The 14,680-nt window shown below is 47.8% G+C and overlaps 7 protein-coding genes across 7 annotated transcripts; 3 read left to right on the top strand and 4 right to left on the bottom strand.

Annotated features, from left to right (window-relative positions):
* Positions 1-1,191: 1,191 nt before the first annotated feature.
* On the top strand, positions 1,192-2,446 carry UA08_03984 (hypothetical protein; the record flags this gene model as incomplete). The annotated part of the gene is made up of 2 exons (XM_020266718.1): positions 1,192-1,312; positions 1,377-2,446. The coding sequence occupies 2 exons, from the start codon at positions 1,192-1,194 to the stop codon at positions 2,444-2,446; spliced, it is 1,191 nt and encodes a 396-aa protein (XP_020120835.1).
* Positions 2,447-3,128: 682 nt separating this feature from the next.
* On the bottom strand, positions 3,129-3,879 carry UA08_03985 (hypothetical protein; the record flags this gene model as incomplete). Its single annotated transcript, XM_020266729.1, has 2 exons — positions 3,129-3,526; positions 3,600-3,879. 2 exons carry the CDS (start codon positions 3,877-3,879, stop codon positions 3,129-3,131), a joined length of 678 nt encoding a protein of 225 aa, XP_020120834.1.
* Positions 3,880-4,144: 265 nt separating this feature from the next.
* On the bottom strand, positions 4,145-6,051 carry UA08_03986 (hypothetical protein; the record flags this gene model as incomplete). The annotated part of the gene is made up of 5 exons (XM_020266740.1): positions 4,145-4,780; positions 4,839-5,361; positions 5,420-5,620; positions 5,679-5,770; positions 5,821-6,051. The coding sequence occupies 5 exons, from the start codon at positions 6,049-6,051 to the stop codon at positions 4,145-4,147; spliced, it is 1,683 nt and encodes a 560-aa protein (XP_020120833.1).
* Positions 6,052-6,209: 158 nt separating this feature from the next.
* Positions 6,210-8,707, top strand: UA08_03987 (hypothetical protein; the record flags this gene model as incomplete). The annotated part of the gene is made up of 5 exons (XM_020266751.1): positions 6,210-6,256; positions 6,761-7,058; positions 7,188-7,930; positions 7,986-8,262; positions 8,375-8,707. 5 exons carry the CDS (start codon positions 6,210-6,212, stop codon positions 8,705-8,707), a joined length of 1,698 nt encoding a protein of 565 aa, XP_020120832.1.
* Positions 8,708-9,045: 338 nt separating this feature from the next.
* UA08_03988 (hypothetical protein) lies at positions 9,046-9,798 on the top strand (the record flags this gene model as incomplete). Its single annotated transcript, XM_020266762.1, has 1 exon — positions 9,046-9,798. The coding sequence occupies one exon, from the start codon at positions 9,046-9,048 to the stop codon at positions 9,796-9,798; it is 753 nt and encodes a 250-aa protein (XP_020120831.1).
* A 534-nt stretch (positions 9,799-10,332) lies between these two features.
* On the bottom strand, positions 10,333-11,496 carry UA08_03989 (hypothetical protein; the record flags this gene model as incomplete). The annotated part of the gene is made up of 1 exon (XM_020266774.1): positions 10,333-11,496. The coding sequence occupies one exon, from the start codon at positions 11,494-11,496 to the stop codon at positions 10,333-10,335; it is 1,164 nt and encodes a 387-aa protein (XP_020120840.1).
* A 1,034-nt stretch (positions 11,497-12,530) lies between these two features.
* UA08_03990 (hypothetical protein) lies at positions 12,531-14,243 on the bottom strand (the record flags this gene model as incomplete). The annotated part of the gene is made up of 2 exons (XM_020266782.1): positions 12,531-13,796; positions 13,854-14,243. The coding sequence occupies 2 exons, from the start codon at positions 14,241-14,243 to the stop codon at positions 12,531-12,533; spliced, it is 1,656 nt and encodes a 551-aa protein (XP_020120839.1).
* Between the last annotated feature and the right edge of the window lie 437 nt (positions 14,244-14,680).

Genomic DNA, 14,680 nt, shown 5'->3' on the forward strand with positions numbered 1-14,680 from the left:
ATTTCCTAATATGTAAGCTTTAAATTTTTATACTGCCCCTTGTATCCTCAAATAGTGTGAAACTCAAGCCCGGGTTGCTACTCTTTGCCTCTTAAGGACGTTAAACGACGGAAGCCCTAATAACAGCTAGTTACATACCTTTCATCTCGCGCAGCCGAGGCAATTTCCCTACACCATACTACAAATCAAGTAGTATATCAGTCAGCCCAACGTACTACTTTAATTGTATCGTATGCTTAGAGATAATGATGTGAAACACTAAATTCAATACACAAGTTGTCTCGAAAGTAGAATGACCAATAACTCAAATCTCACTGATACAAGGATAACATTGAAATCGTAATGAGTCTTGACTACGCCGTATAGATACACGACTAGTCTTCGGAAGAAACCGAAATTATTAGTGGGTATTTATAAACATACGCATTTAGTGACAGCTACACACGTGTACGAACTAGGCCCGTTATCAGCGCATTCAATCTGATATTATGCGATTCTTAGAAATCCTGATCTTAGCTTTCCAGGGTTTTCAACATTCCAATACCCAAGAATCCGCCTAGAACGTTGGCTTTATCTAAAGCATTTTTTTTTTTCTTAATTGTGCTATATTTTCCGCACATGTCTTCCCACATTCCACATTCCAACCGCTGTCCTGGACACGGAAAGATTACCGACAAACAATGAAACTACGTAGTAGGAGGGTTTTATTAAGGGCTCAGTGAAATGTTTAAGCTTTTTCCAGCGTCTTGGAGAAATATAACGCTTAAGTTTCGGATCGTTATTCTCGTCTCACTAGTCATCCCACTCTCGAGGATGTCCATGATATCACCAACAGCGGCGTCTGCAAATTCAGAAGCAACATGCATATCAGCGACATCTCTTGGGTTACTCAAAGCTGAAGAGAATAAGATGGCGGCAAGCAACACAGATCAAGTGGCACATAGCACCAAGACCCCGCTCGTTTTCCGCAATGTATACTCGAATTCGTGGTTTCAAATCTGTCTCATCAGTGCAATATGTTTTTGCTGTCCCGGAGTGAGTTATGGCTCATTGATTTTCGTCACTGGAGAATCAAGTCAGATATGTCGTGTTAATTGTACCTAGATGTATAATGCTTTGACTGGCCTCGGAGGCTCAGGACAGGTTAATCCCACAGTGGCTGCAAATGCTACTGTAGCTCTACTCTCAGCCATGGCTGCAACGGCACTGTTCATCGTTGGGCCAACCTTTGACAAGTTTGGTCCGCGTGTTTGTGTATTGCTGGGTGGTTGGACATATCCTCTTTATTCTGGTGCACTTCTATGTTTCAACAGTACGTCTATCTCTAATATCAGCCCATCCCGAATCGACAACTACGCAGAAACTAACAGGTATAGGAAATGGAAACGGGGCTTTTGTTATTGCTGCAGGCGCCGTGCTGGGTGTTGGGGCATCCTTTGTATGGGTTTCTCAAGGCGCGATCATGACTTCGTACGTTCCAGAGAAGCAAAAAGGACGAGCCATTGCACTATTCTGGGTGATATTCAATCTCGGTGGCGGCGTTGGCTCATTGGCAAGCTTCGCCCTAAATTATCATTCCACCACTGGCACAGTCTCTGATGCAACGTACATTGCTCTTCTCATGGTAATGGGTTTTGGATGGCTGCTTGGTGTCTTTATTTACCCCCCCGCCTCAGTTCAGCCTCGACAAACTGAAGCTGAACCAAGTATAAAGGAACCAGTGAAGATGATAAATCTGTGTCTCGGAATCGCTAGCGACTGGCGTGTGCTGTGCATGATACCACTATTCTTCAGTGCCAACGTCTTCTACTCGTATCAGCAAAACGAAGTAAACGGGATGAACTTCAATATCCGTACACGAGCCCTCAATGACGCTTTATACTGGCTCGCTCAGATGGTTGGCGGCCTTGTCATGGGTATGCTTCTTGATTTTCCTGGACTCACCAGGCCGCAACGAGCGCGCGTAGGCTGGATATTTCTCTTCGTGACGGGAATTTGTATCTGGGGCGGTGGATATGCATTCCAAAAATGGTCGAGTAATCGAAATCGCAAACAGGACATTGACTTCACGTGGAGCTCAATATCTGTCGGTCCGATGTTCTTATATATCTTCTATGGTACATATGATGCCTTTTGGCAGTCGTTTTGTTACTGGTTGATTGGAGCGCAGTCAAACTCTGCTACAGTGTCGGCAATCCTCGTGGGTGCATACAAGACATTTCAGAGTGTGGGAGGCGCGATGGCATGGCGCATCAACGCATTAAGAACATCGCCAATGGTCCAGTTTTCCATGGATTGGGGTTTGTGTATGGGGTCTTTGGTATTGGTGATACCCACTGTTCTCGCAGTAACACTTACAAATGAGGACGACACGACAGGTTCAGAAGATGGAAGTCACCAACAAGCATCAAAAGAGGAAATCGAGAAAGTTCGGCAGGATTCGTGAAGAGATACTCGGTGGGTATTTCCCCGTATATGAGCCAGACTTTAATACTTTGGTACTTCATTTATGAGGTCTGTAGAAATGTTGTCTTGGCCCTCAATTTTTTATATTGAACAATGCATACCTAGATAACTCCAACTTCTCTAGTCCATGCTGGATTCGACTTGCTCTTTACTGTAAATTTAGCCAAAGAGGACTCCTGAACAAAGTGAGAAGTCGAACGGGGTGTATTCCCTTTAGCATAGTATATGGGGTATTGTTCCACCTAGCCTCCTCACGATATGGCATAGAACCTTGGAAAACGATCGGCAAATGATAGTCTCCGGCTTGTCATGTAGTAAAGACATGGAAACTCGAAGTTACAATACTAAGATGTTGAGCATTACAATCATAATGCGCCTCTAGAACTCTCCCAAAGCGTCTGGTAAATGGCAAGAATCTTGATCTAAAGATATTGTTTAGAGATAGAATTACACAATGCATATGACTAAAGTTAACCTACTAGTATCACAATATATGCTCCGAAGCCGTCTCTTTGATATCTGTTATTTGTACTTGAAGGTTGGTAGCACGGCAAGGATTTATGCAAAACAGCATCAATATATGCATTCTAATAAGCGTGAAAGATTAAGAAAGCAAAAGGTATATTGCTCAAACCCCATATTAAAAACAAAAACAGCGTTTCCTAAGCATAGACATTGCGCAGCGCACTTTCCATCCATATTTTGGCATATTCCCGATGCAGCAACTCTATGTGATACGGCATGACTGTGCCTTCCTTTGTACCGGAAAGGCCATTGTAAAAGATAGACTTCAAGTGAAAAACGGCGACGCCTTCTTCTTTCTTGACGTCAACTGACATTTCAAAAAGTCCATCGGATTCCCGAACATCGCGTTTCAAGGGCGAATCACCGCAGCGTACCACAATCCTATTTTCAGTCTTCTCGAGTACCTGGAAATGATCGGTGATTTCAGTGCCGACTTCATAAGTTGATGTCAGCAGCGAATGGGTTGACCAGAGTTGGTGAGCCGTAGAGGGGCCCTGATATTTTTTGGCAAGATATTGGCGTTGGAAAGCGTATCCTGTTTTCCATTATCGAAAGAAGAGAAATCAGTTAAACAATCCTGCTGCATATCAGAGAAAGCAAAAACCTACCCAGACCTCCCCACACACCCGCACAAAACGCCTCGGCCAGTTTGCCTTTCTTTTCGAGCAGCAGGGGATCGATATGCGACAAGGGCACTCTCCGTACACAAACGTCGCTCAACACGGCGTTCTGATTCGGGTTAAACTTCTTGAACGACGGTGACGTAAAGAGGTAGTCTGTGGCCGGGAGAGGCTCGACGGTGCTGTTGCGAGTCCATACGAAGTGTGCGCCGAGGGTGGCGACGCCGCCGTAGGTTGTCAATTTGAGCACGCGGCCGATGATGCCCATTCTGATTGTATGAGGTGGTGTTGGAGCTCGGTGTGTGACGGCGCGGAGATTTGGTGGTGAAGGAGGCTGGAAGCTTGAGTGGGCCCGTGACACGGAGTACCTCCGAGCGGCCGGCAAGATCCCCGCGGCAAGTATTTATTTTTGTATCTACCTACCTATAATATCTTCCGTTTTTTTTCGTCATAGACTTCCACATCTATGTGCTCAGCAGGAAACCGTGTCGATGACGGGTGAGCATCACCTACGGCTGTCTATAACTATGCGCCTATCCCTTCTTGCCTTGTTTAATAGGCTTCCATTCGATACCGGGCGTGCTGACTACGACCAGACACGTAAGACCCAAGGCAATATAGAAGACGTCCACAAGAGCCCCGTTATAGGCGGCCAAGACCTGATTTCGAAATTTTTCTGGAACCGCATTAATGAGGCCCAACGCACCACTATCCAGCACCGTGTCAGGGTCTAGTCCCGGTACTTGTGTGGACAGATTATGGGCAAGCCGATTAAGGAACACATTTTGCGCAATGGACAGGATGATGATGCCGCCGAATTGCTGGGCGAAGCTCAACATAACCAATGCCATGGGCACCATGGAGTCATTAAGTACAGTCTGGACGGCGATGAAGGGCGGTTGGAAAGCGAGGCCGATGCCCACCCCGTAGATGATCTGATATGAGATCCATTCCCCTGCACTGGTGTCAGGTCGGAGCGTGGTGATGAGCCCGCTTCCCACGGTCATGAAAACGCTACCGAGCATCAAGACCGGGTTGTAATACCCTATAAAACTCGTCAAAGGACCACCGGCGAGTGCGGAAATCGCCAATGCTACGGCCAAGGGCAAGTACATGAGACCGGATCCGAATGTGCTTGCGCCGCGTACCGCTTGGAAGTAGAATGGTAACTGGCCACGAGTCAGCACTGCAACTTACCAATGCAAAAACGAGCAAAACGCAGCTTACGTAGTAGGCAACCACCGCAAGGTGCGCAAAATTGCAGAATGTGATGAGGCTAGCAAAGGCGACTGACCGCTGTCGCAGCATCGTCAGTGGGACCATGCTGTCATTTCCAGTCCTATACTCGACGATCAGGAAGACGGCAAGGAGCACCACAGCAATTGCGAGCAGGAGGATGATCCGCCAATTCGCCCAGGAGTATACCGTTCCGGCCCACTGAAAGCCCAGTACCAAGCACAGAGTCATCGGTACGTTTATGGAAAAGCCTGCCCAGTCGATGCGCTTCAGCCCATCTTTGCTGCCGAGGTGTGCATTCTCAGGTCGACGTATATGGGGGATGCTGAAAAAGACTATAACAATAATGGCAATACTAATCGGGATGATGATATAGAAGCCGATCCTCCATGTCGAGTAATGGGCTATACTTCCGCTGATGAAAGGACCCAAGGCTAGAGCAGTACATTCTACGCCGCCCGCAATTGCAGAATAGATAGGCCGGTACTTGAGTGACGTGGTATGGGCGACGATGCTAGTCATCACAATGAGTTAATATTGTCCTGATCAAGGGATATCGTTCGAATGCTCACATATTCATGCCCGCTAGTATGCCCGCTGCTCCCAGACCGCTTAGTGCGCGTCCAACGATAAATGCCGAAGATGTTGGAGCTGCGGCGGATAGTACTGAGCCAATAGCAAAGACAAAGAGTGACACCATGTAGAGTGTCTTCATCGAATAAAAAGAGTACAGTTGTCCGTAAATAAGCACCGTTGCAGATTGTGCGAGCAAGCTTTCGGGAAAATGTCAGTTACACAACCCCTGTCTTGTCCCTGTCTCAGAGGACCTACTATGTTACTTGGTACCATCCAATGTCGTTGAGAGCGCGAAATTGATCGGTAATGACCGGGGTTAGTGTTGCGATACAGCTGCTATCCTTCAACTGGCCATCAGTTTGGACATGTCTTTTGCGAGAGATGGGCACGCACTTACATAACCAATAGAGAAACTTCCAAGAAGGATGCATGTAAACAAAAGGGCGAATTTGATCCCCTTGGGGCCCTGGACGTTTTCCGAATTTTGCTCGACCTCACATTCGGATTTTGCATCAGCCGTAGCCTGTTCTTGGGAGCCAGCGAACGTTTGCCCAGCTTCGTCACATTCACCTCTATGCTGTAGGTCCATCACAAATGCATCATGTACATCAGTCTCAAGCGGCGACATCCTCGCGTCCAGTTTTCGCGCCGATACAGTACAGTGACTGTGCAAAAAAAGTGATATCAGCACGAGGGATGAAGGGATTTATCATTGTTGTATACACTAGCTAGCCGTGGCTTTTATATTGCAGCGAAAGGACATAGTAGCAAAGCATTTACTCCGACATGCCGGTGGTCCGAGTCCGAACCCAGCACCAAATTCAGGATAGGAGGTAAGCTGCTCCATGGTCTCCAGAAGTCCTATCTCCTGCTCATTGCGGAGTATATACTCCTTCAAGGAGTGGAATTTTCGAATCTGAGAGTAGAATCGGAGTACTATGCCGTATACAGCTTAGTACTCCGACGACGACGACCTCGGAGACTCGGAGCTGGCCGGCGCCCGCCCTATACAATAATAGTATAATACATCAACCACAACCAACTACACGTTTACTCATACAAAGCCTTCAATGCTCGCAATCTACCTAGAACTCTCCGCATGACTGACAGAGTGCGCCGCAATCGGCAGCCCTCGTCGTGCGAGCCATGCCGGCGGTCGAAGCTGCGTTGCGATCATGCACGGCCGCATTGTTCTCGTTGCGTACGACGCAACATTTCGCGACAATGCTATTACCACCCATCGCCGATGACACGCGGTGCAGCCTCCCATAGTGAAATTCTTCTGTAAGGAGTCCCATCTTTGTTTACATCTTGAGCTTCAATGAACATGTCCCTAGCACGCCGCCAAGCGCAAGACAGATCGACGCCTCTTCATCGAGCGAGTTTCCGAGTGAGGACTATGACCGGGGCACGGGGCTGGTAACGATGCATGATTCTTTGATGCTGTTCGCAGAGTCTGGAGGTGGGCAGCCGCACCGTACGTCCGCATACTTGACTCGAACAAGCTTATCTACTCCTAAACGAACGTATCCCGTGACACCAGCTGCGATTGCAGCAGGCGTAGAAGTTCTGCGGTCCCTTCTTGAATTCAGCGCGGACTTCCATGAATCTTTCTGGGTTCAGTACGAGAATGATGTAGGTGAACTGAGTGGTTCACTTTTTTTCAAAGCAGCATGGCGGGCGACCCAAAGCACCCTACGAGGGCTGGGAACTAGACCCCCTTTGGATCAACTAACAAGCTCGGCTTTAGCAATTTTTGAACAGACTGCATGCCCACTCGAGCTGCCTCTATCGGCGGAGAATGGTGCTCTCGAGCTGGCCCTTTCTGGACACCGCTTACGCTGGGAGACCGTTGGCATGTGTTTCATACAAATCGGGATATTCAGCGCAGCTGTGGGGACCAAGAGCCATGTCTTCCATGGCCGTTGGCAGCCAAACTTTGATCGCCAACAGACTATGCTCATGGCATTCAATGCTTGTATGCAAACTCGGGCATTTTGCGATCAAGTCGAACAAACGAACGACTTAACCCTGTGGCTATTAATGTCGGTATTAACTTTTGCTTCGTGGTGCTTTGGCGACGATTCTTCCCGTGTTTGGTCCTTAATGGGCGACTTATCATCAGCTATAACTGCTCTTGGCTTTCATAAAGGGTTCAAAGGTGCTGAATCAGGGCCACCATATCTAGTAGAGCTTCGCAAAAGAGTCATAGCTCTTGCCCATGAGCGCGACAAAGGGCTAGCAACGTTTGTTGGTCGGCCGCCCCGTCTTAGTCGAAGGTATTATGCAGTGGACCTACCACTTGACTTGCCAGACTCGATTATTATAGGCCCCGTCGAGCATTTCGAAGCTGCTAGAGCCAAACTTGACGAGAACGGCTGGAGTGGAGATGTTATGGTCAATCCAGTTTCCCGTCTCCGAGCGATTCTACTACTAAGTATGATCCGCGAGGAGGTTTTGGAACTATCGCTTGGTCCACCGATGCCTAATATTGCCCAACAAGCTAGGTGAATCTTCCGGATAGTTTGAAACCAAAAAATCTAGATGTTGACCTTTTTCTAGACAAGTCTTGTCGAAACTAACTTCGACTTGGCACTCAATTCCTCATAAGCAATACGAACAGTCAATGCTCGACACCATGTTACCGAGTGCGATCTGGGTGGTTATAGGTCCGCGGCTTGAATATCTTTATACCAAGTTCCTCCTCCATAAGCTGCTCATTAGTCAAAACGAGGGCAACCGCGATAAGATGATTCATACTTCTCACGAAATTCTTCATTTAGCGCTATCGCTGTTGAAGAAGAACGATGTGATAGCTACGCCAAATCTAGAGGGGACAGTGAGTTGGAGAATTGTTTCCCTAATCAAAAATTGGAGACTGATATCGGACAAAGATGGTGTTTTACGCAATGCCATGCGCTAGTGTTCTTATCTTAGAACTATTTCGCCAGAATCGTCAGCCAAATCGGTCTGCTACCCTCAATCGGTCGACTTTGATTCAAGACATAAGCGTGCTTATCTCGTGCTGTGACTCGCTAGCCATATCTGGGCAGAGCAACTATCAGATCTGCAAACAAGCCCAGACGGTTTTTTCGCGATGCCTAGACCAGATTTTGAATCCAAGTGCTGTATCTTCTCACCGCTTAACGAGCGAGCCTGGAGGACCAGAAGAAGTGCAAGAACCTTTCTCTTTGGGCTCGATGGACTTTGGTCTGACAGATCTGTATCCGCAAGACCCGGAATGGTCTACGTGGCTCGAGTCTTTCGACTTGTACCAAACGTGATGATGACACGCTGTTGAATAACTCGAGATACATTTCATTTTCCCTCTGCTTCAGTATCAGTATCACTATCATCTAGGAGAAACGAACATAATACCCCTAATTTCAGGTTGACCAGAATATACACCTACCGATCGCAAAATTTGCTTGGACTTTGTAGCCTTATTTATTTAGTGTTATATCTGAAAGAATATATTACAGCAGCATTGCTTAGTAGATACCTGGAGGGCCTGAGGCTGTTCCTGACGGATGGGGAAGCCCCACCTGAGACTCAGGAGTTCCTTCGAAGCTCTAACCAACATACACAACGCAAACCATCAGGACGATGCGAATAGTGAGACATGCTGTTGCTTCTGCTGTTGCTGCTCTTACTGGTACCGGTGCTGTTCTTCCTTTACGCAATATATTATTTACCCCCGTGGTTGATACGCTACTGCCAGCAACGGTGGCCCGACATATTGTGGCACGTATCGACACCGGAGAAGGTGATAGCGCTCACTATCGACGATGGCCCTTCCGCAAATACAATCGAGATTCTAGACATACTCAAAGCCAACGATGCAACTGCGACATTTTTCATCATTGGCTCTCATGTCTGGGGCCTGAAGGAAGAAGGAGAAACAATTCTGCAAAACCTAATCCGCAATGGAAACGAGCTGGGCAATCACGCCATGTACGATGAGCCCTCGTACAAACTGCAAGACAACGAGCTCGCGTTGCAGATTACTGAAGTGAACAATATCATTCGCAATGCCCACGAAGCCGTGAGCGGTGTGGCAGCCGTTGAAGATGGCTCACTGCCTAGATACTTCCGTCCAGGATCGGGCTTTTTTAACACGAGACTGCGCAATGTTGTCAGTCGCCTAGGGCATACGCTTGTTCTCGGCGATATATACCCTCATGATGCTCAGATCTCCTCGTCCAAATTAAATATTGCGCATATTCTTGGCAAGGCACAACCTGGAGGCATCATCATCTGCCACGATGGTCGACCTTGGACGTTACCTATGCTTAGGGTTGTGCTTCCGGAATTGAAACGAAGGGGGTACAGCATTGTGCGTCTTACGGACCTGCTTAAATACTCGCGCTTATAATATCATGTGTATCATCATTAAAACTAAGGACCGCTCTTGAGAGTGCGGTGAAAGTTGCCTATGCATAGACAGGCAAACAAGTATATCCGACGAGTTCTACCTCTTTTAGTATATCCTTTCCAAGCTTGGTTCTACCCATTCTGGTTCCGCACACACGTTTTCATTAGCCCACTTGGCAATTTTTTCTGTATCCCATCCGCTCGTCCAAGTCGATTGGGTGATATACGTTTGTTCACTATCTTTGTGACTTCCCAGTCGTATTGAGCGCACGAATGTGCATTTCTTCTTTGTGGGGGATTTCCATTCCCAAGAAGATAACTCGGCCCAATAAGTCCATTGATAACATTCAGCATGAGCATGGCATCCCTGAGCACACGCATCCATGCTTCTGTGAACAGGCGAGTCTGGTCCTTCTTCGAATCCATTCCAGTCGGAGTTTTGCCAATCACTGCGTTCGGTCACGTTGGCTAGTTGAAGGTAATCAAAGAGATCGGCATATATTAGTGGTCGCTACAGCAATACCAAGGTTTATCATTAGTTTCGCTGTGACATTGTCTCGACAAGAAAAGAGGGGGGAAAGAACATGCAACCGACCTCATTTGATCGTTCCTTCAAAAACTGGGACAACATAGGCACATCGCCTGGCCATGTCTTATGCATACTGAGCACCGGTTGACACCAGTAAGGCTTCCCACTAGGGCCAAATGGAATCCCATGCAACGCATGGGGGTTGAACAATGGGTACAAGCCGGAAAGGAATATTCCCTTGTTCGCTAGGGCAAAGCCCAGCACAGAATCACCACAGCAGTCGCTTTTGACGAGATCCGCCCATTTCTCCGTAAGAGAGGGCTCGGTGCGAGTGATATTTTCTGGTCCGATGACGACCGTGTCTCTCTGCAGGAGTCGCTGGATGGCTGGTCGGCTTAGGATAAAGCCATCACCTCCATACGCAAAATACGTCTTCTCACCATTTTCCAAAGCCCGACCGGGCGAAGGGGAACCCATATACCATGGCTGGTCGGAGTCGTAACGGTCGATAAGCCGGAAAAACGTGTCCCAGACGATATATGTATCGGCTTCAATGAAGAAAAACCACTTTGCCCGTGGGTTCGTGTCGTACGCATATTCCACCATAGGCAAAAATTTAAACCGATCTAGCAACCAGCCTTCTCTGTGTGTGAGCTGGTCGCCCACATGTTTCCCCATTTCCCACGAGCTGTCTGCAGAATGAATGCTTGCGTATGCTTTTAGCCCCGAAGTTTCAACGCCATTTTTGTCTACCCCTTCCCAATACGCTTTGGGCAAATCCGCAATAATGTCGTATGACCAAAATCTTTCTCCAATCTGTTCTTTTTTGTCCGAAATGATAATAAGGTCGGAGATGCAATTCGTGATGTTCGCGATATGCGAGGAAATCTGATCGAAGGGCTGCGTTGAGCCGATTCTTAGGACTACCTGGACGTCAGCGAGACGGTCATGCGGGAAGCCCGCGCAGTTTGTGTCCTCCGGCGGCTTGCTTTGCTCGTATGGTTCTTGTTCCGATTGATGATTGTTTCCGACCCTGATTTTGTGATTCCAGTGGCCGTCTCGTAGTTGTGGAATACCCGCCCAGCTGTGCGCCGAGTAGAGAGTACCGAAAATGAAGAAAAGCGTCGCAAGAGGGACTAGGATAAGATACTGGCGTTTTATTACTCTCATCGTTGGAGAGCTAGCTTAATTGACGATAATTGATGCGAAATATCCATTGCTCAACAGCGAGACTGCATAGCATGGGCATGTACAGCAAACAACCCGGACAACACGGGGGTTATGGAGAGCAACGATTTCCAAAAGAAAACAAAATCAAAATTAACTACCGTTATGTTAACGGACCCAGTTATATAATAACTATAACGAAGCAAAGTCCCGCTTTTATTGACTACTGTAATACCAATTAGCTACATTAGTTATAAATGAGTTCTACTTGACACGCATGCCTACGAAGGGCTAGTCAGATTTTAGCGCCATTTGGTAACGAACAAGAGGCTGTGGCCTACATTGATTCGTCATACACAGCTTTTATTTGTGGCTAACTAGTAACTACCAACTGGTTACAGTGCTTTATGGCTGAACGTTATACGTCGACAAGGAATTCATTTTGCGGCTCCTTGCTTTTTCCTGGGATTCTGCAGGGTGGCAGGAACCATGCCGAGACGCGTCCAATGAACTGTGACCGAATACGTGGATTTTCAACAAACATGAGCTTTACCCAGTTTCATATTGTTTATATCTCCAGTCGGCCAGAAGCTAAATACGCTCCAATGGGGGGGCAGTTTAGCGGCTGAGTAGAAGCGAGAGAGAGAATAGTGATGTAAGAGACGGTCAGTTCCAGATTACGGTTTTTGGATCCGGGTCTCCATTGAAACCAAATAGGGAAAGGAAAGAAAAGGAAAGAAAAGAAACACGGCAAGGCAAAAAGAACAACTACATTCCGTGTCATACAATCATGATCATGACGACGGGCCTGTTCAAAATGCTTCCTCGCTGTTGTTTGAATGATTGATTCTTGTATAGTGTTGAGTATTGCGAGCTGATTCGCTCTAAGCTCAGCCGCAGCGTTGTCCCCACAAGCCCGATCAGCCGTGGCGTCACTCGTCCAATGAAAGGCACGTATCGTCGCAATCAGTCCCACATCTTGTATCACTAGTACATAGCTAAGCACTTGCTATATATAGCTCAATGGTGAGAGCGCCTCAGGCACCCAGGCATATGGCCTCTCGCTTCCTGCGCAAGTTCTCTCGCCAACCATACCCCCATCGGTAAACAGCCCACAGCAAAGGGCTGAAAACCAGCCATAGCAAGGCAATGAACGAAGCTGTCCAGCCAATCCCAATCCGCTCAATAAGCGGGCTTGCTGCCGCAACAGCCCCTGCAGCTGTTAAACACCGCCACAAGTTGTTTGCTGCCACCGCGGTCGCCGGGCTTTCGCGGTGAGTGTCGACAATCAGCGTATTTAGCGAACTGAAAGCCCCCGTGGTAAAATGAGACATGAAAAACAATACCACCAGTGGTCCCGCCAGAGACGTCCTGTATTGCATCACCCACCCGTATGCGACTAAAAAGAGAGCGCCTCCGTACACAAACGGGATGGTTACAGCGAGTCGAGCGACCTCGATATTGAACTTTTCGATCTCCTGTTGGCGATTCTTGACAATTGGCATTCCCTGCCGCGCAGCTTCTCGCTTGAAATTCCAGTCTAAGAGTCTGCCCACTGTCAACCGGGAGGTCATGCTACCGCATCCCATAGGAAGATAGCATAGCCCAATCTGGATCGAGTTGAATCCATACCGTGTCTGCAGCTCAGATGTCAATGTGCTTAGCACAGCCATGTTTCCGCAATACAGCAACGATCCATAAATGAGGATCAAGGCAGATTCCTTCTCAGTGGCTATCATCGCAGAAGCAAAGGGGTTGACGCCACGTCTACGTTTCTGAACAGATTCGTAGTTGGGCTCTTTGGCTGGTGCTCTTCCACGCCGGAATGTGTTGCTTATAATCTGCCACCCAGAGAGATTCCACTTGGCACTCGGCACAGAACCGTTGCCTACAACTGCGCGACACGTTTCGGGATAGAAGACAGCGATGAGCGTCGCGTACGCACCAGCGAGGATAACCAGAAACCAAAATATCCACCGCCAGCCCAAGAAATGGTCGATCAGCCCTCCAATAACGGGACCTAAAGCCGGTCCAAGGGTGACGGCCATGGTCGCATAGCCAATATACTTCCCTCTTTCCGAGCGGGTGGACAGATCGGAAACTGCTGCGCTCCCCAATGCGATGGTGCCGCTGCTTCCTGAGCTTTGCAGACAGCGAAGCACTATAAGAGCCGCGTAGCTATCTTGCAAAGCTAAGCCGATATTGGCTGCCAGATAGATTGTAAAACATATCAAATACGCTGGGCGTCGACCATGTGCATCTGAGAAGCTGGCAATAAACGACGGAGCAATGCCTTGAAAGATCTATAGTTAGGCGTAAGTATTCAATGTACAGGTTTCTCTTTTTTACTTCCCACTCACCAAATACGTCGTAATGGTAAGGTTCATCAAAGTGGTGGACACATCCAAATCTTTTCCAATATTGTTCAGCGCTGGAAAGTAGATACTGCTCGACATTGGCGAAATCATTCCGGCGATGGAGCAAACGATCATCAGAAAGATCTTCTCACCCTCGGGGAGTACGCAATATGGAACATCGCCAGCAGGTGAAGCCCCTTCCCCCATCTGTCCTGATGTTCTTACATGGTCTTCTTGGGGACTCTGCTCTTCGCGTTTCTCCTTCCCTGTATGGTTTGATGCTTGCAAATCTGCCGAAGCTGCTGCGTTGTGACTCGAAGCACTGACTCCATCTTCGACGGCGTTGCTTATTTCGCCGTGGTTGTCACTGGCGCTCGGATTTTCCGAGCTCATTCTAGAACTTTTGAAGTGGTATTCCTTTGCTTTGCCTTTTTTTTTTTTTTCCCTTTTCATCCTTTCTTCTGCCATATGGCCAGCTTTTTAGGGCTTCCCATGTTTCCCGGTAACGGCTACAGACGCCGGTTCCGCTGAAGCGATGCTAACCCTAACTGCGACCTGGTTTGGCACAGAACTTGACAACTTGAGGAAATGGAAAGGAAACCCAATTGTGACAATATTCAGTTACCTTTAGCCTCGAAAAAGTGAAATTCACAACAGAAAACTTGTTTCTATTATTGGCAATGCGGTAGCCTACGAACACGAGCGTCTGACATTCTAATTTCTGACTCCCGAGCAGCGAAGTACTTTAAGCCATGCTAAAATCCAACCTTAAAAAGCATGCCCTCGGAACTCGACTCTCGCAATCCCCACAGCGCCAAGGAAAATAAAAA

Source organism: Talaromyces atroroseus (assembly GCF_001907595.1).
Source record: "Talaromyces atroroseus strain IBT 11181 chromosome Unknown scaffold_4, whole genome shotgun sequence".
Lineage (NCBI taxonomy): Eukaryota > Fungi > Ascomycota > Eurotiomycetes > Eurotiales > Trichocomaceae > Talaromyces > Talaromyces atroroseus.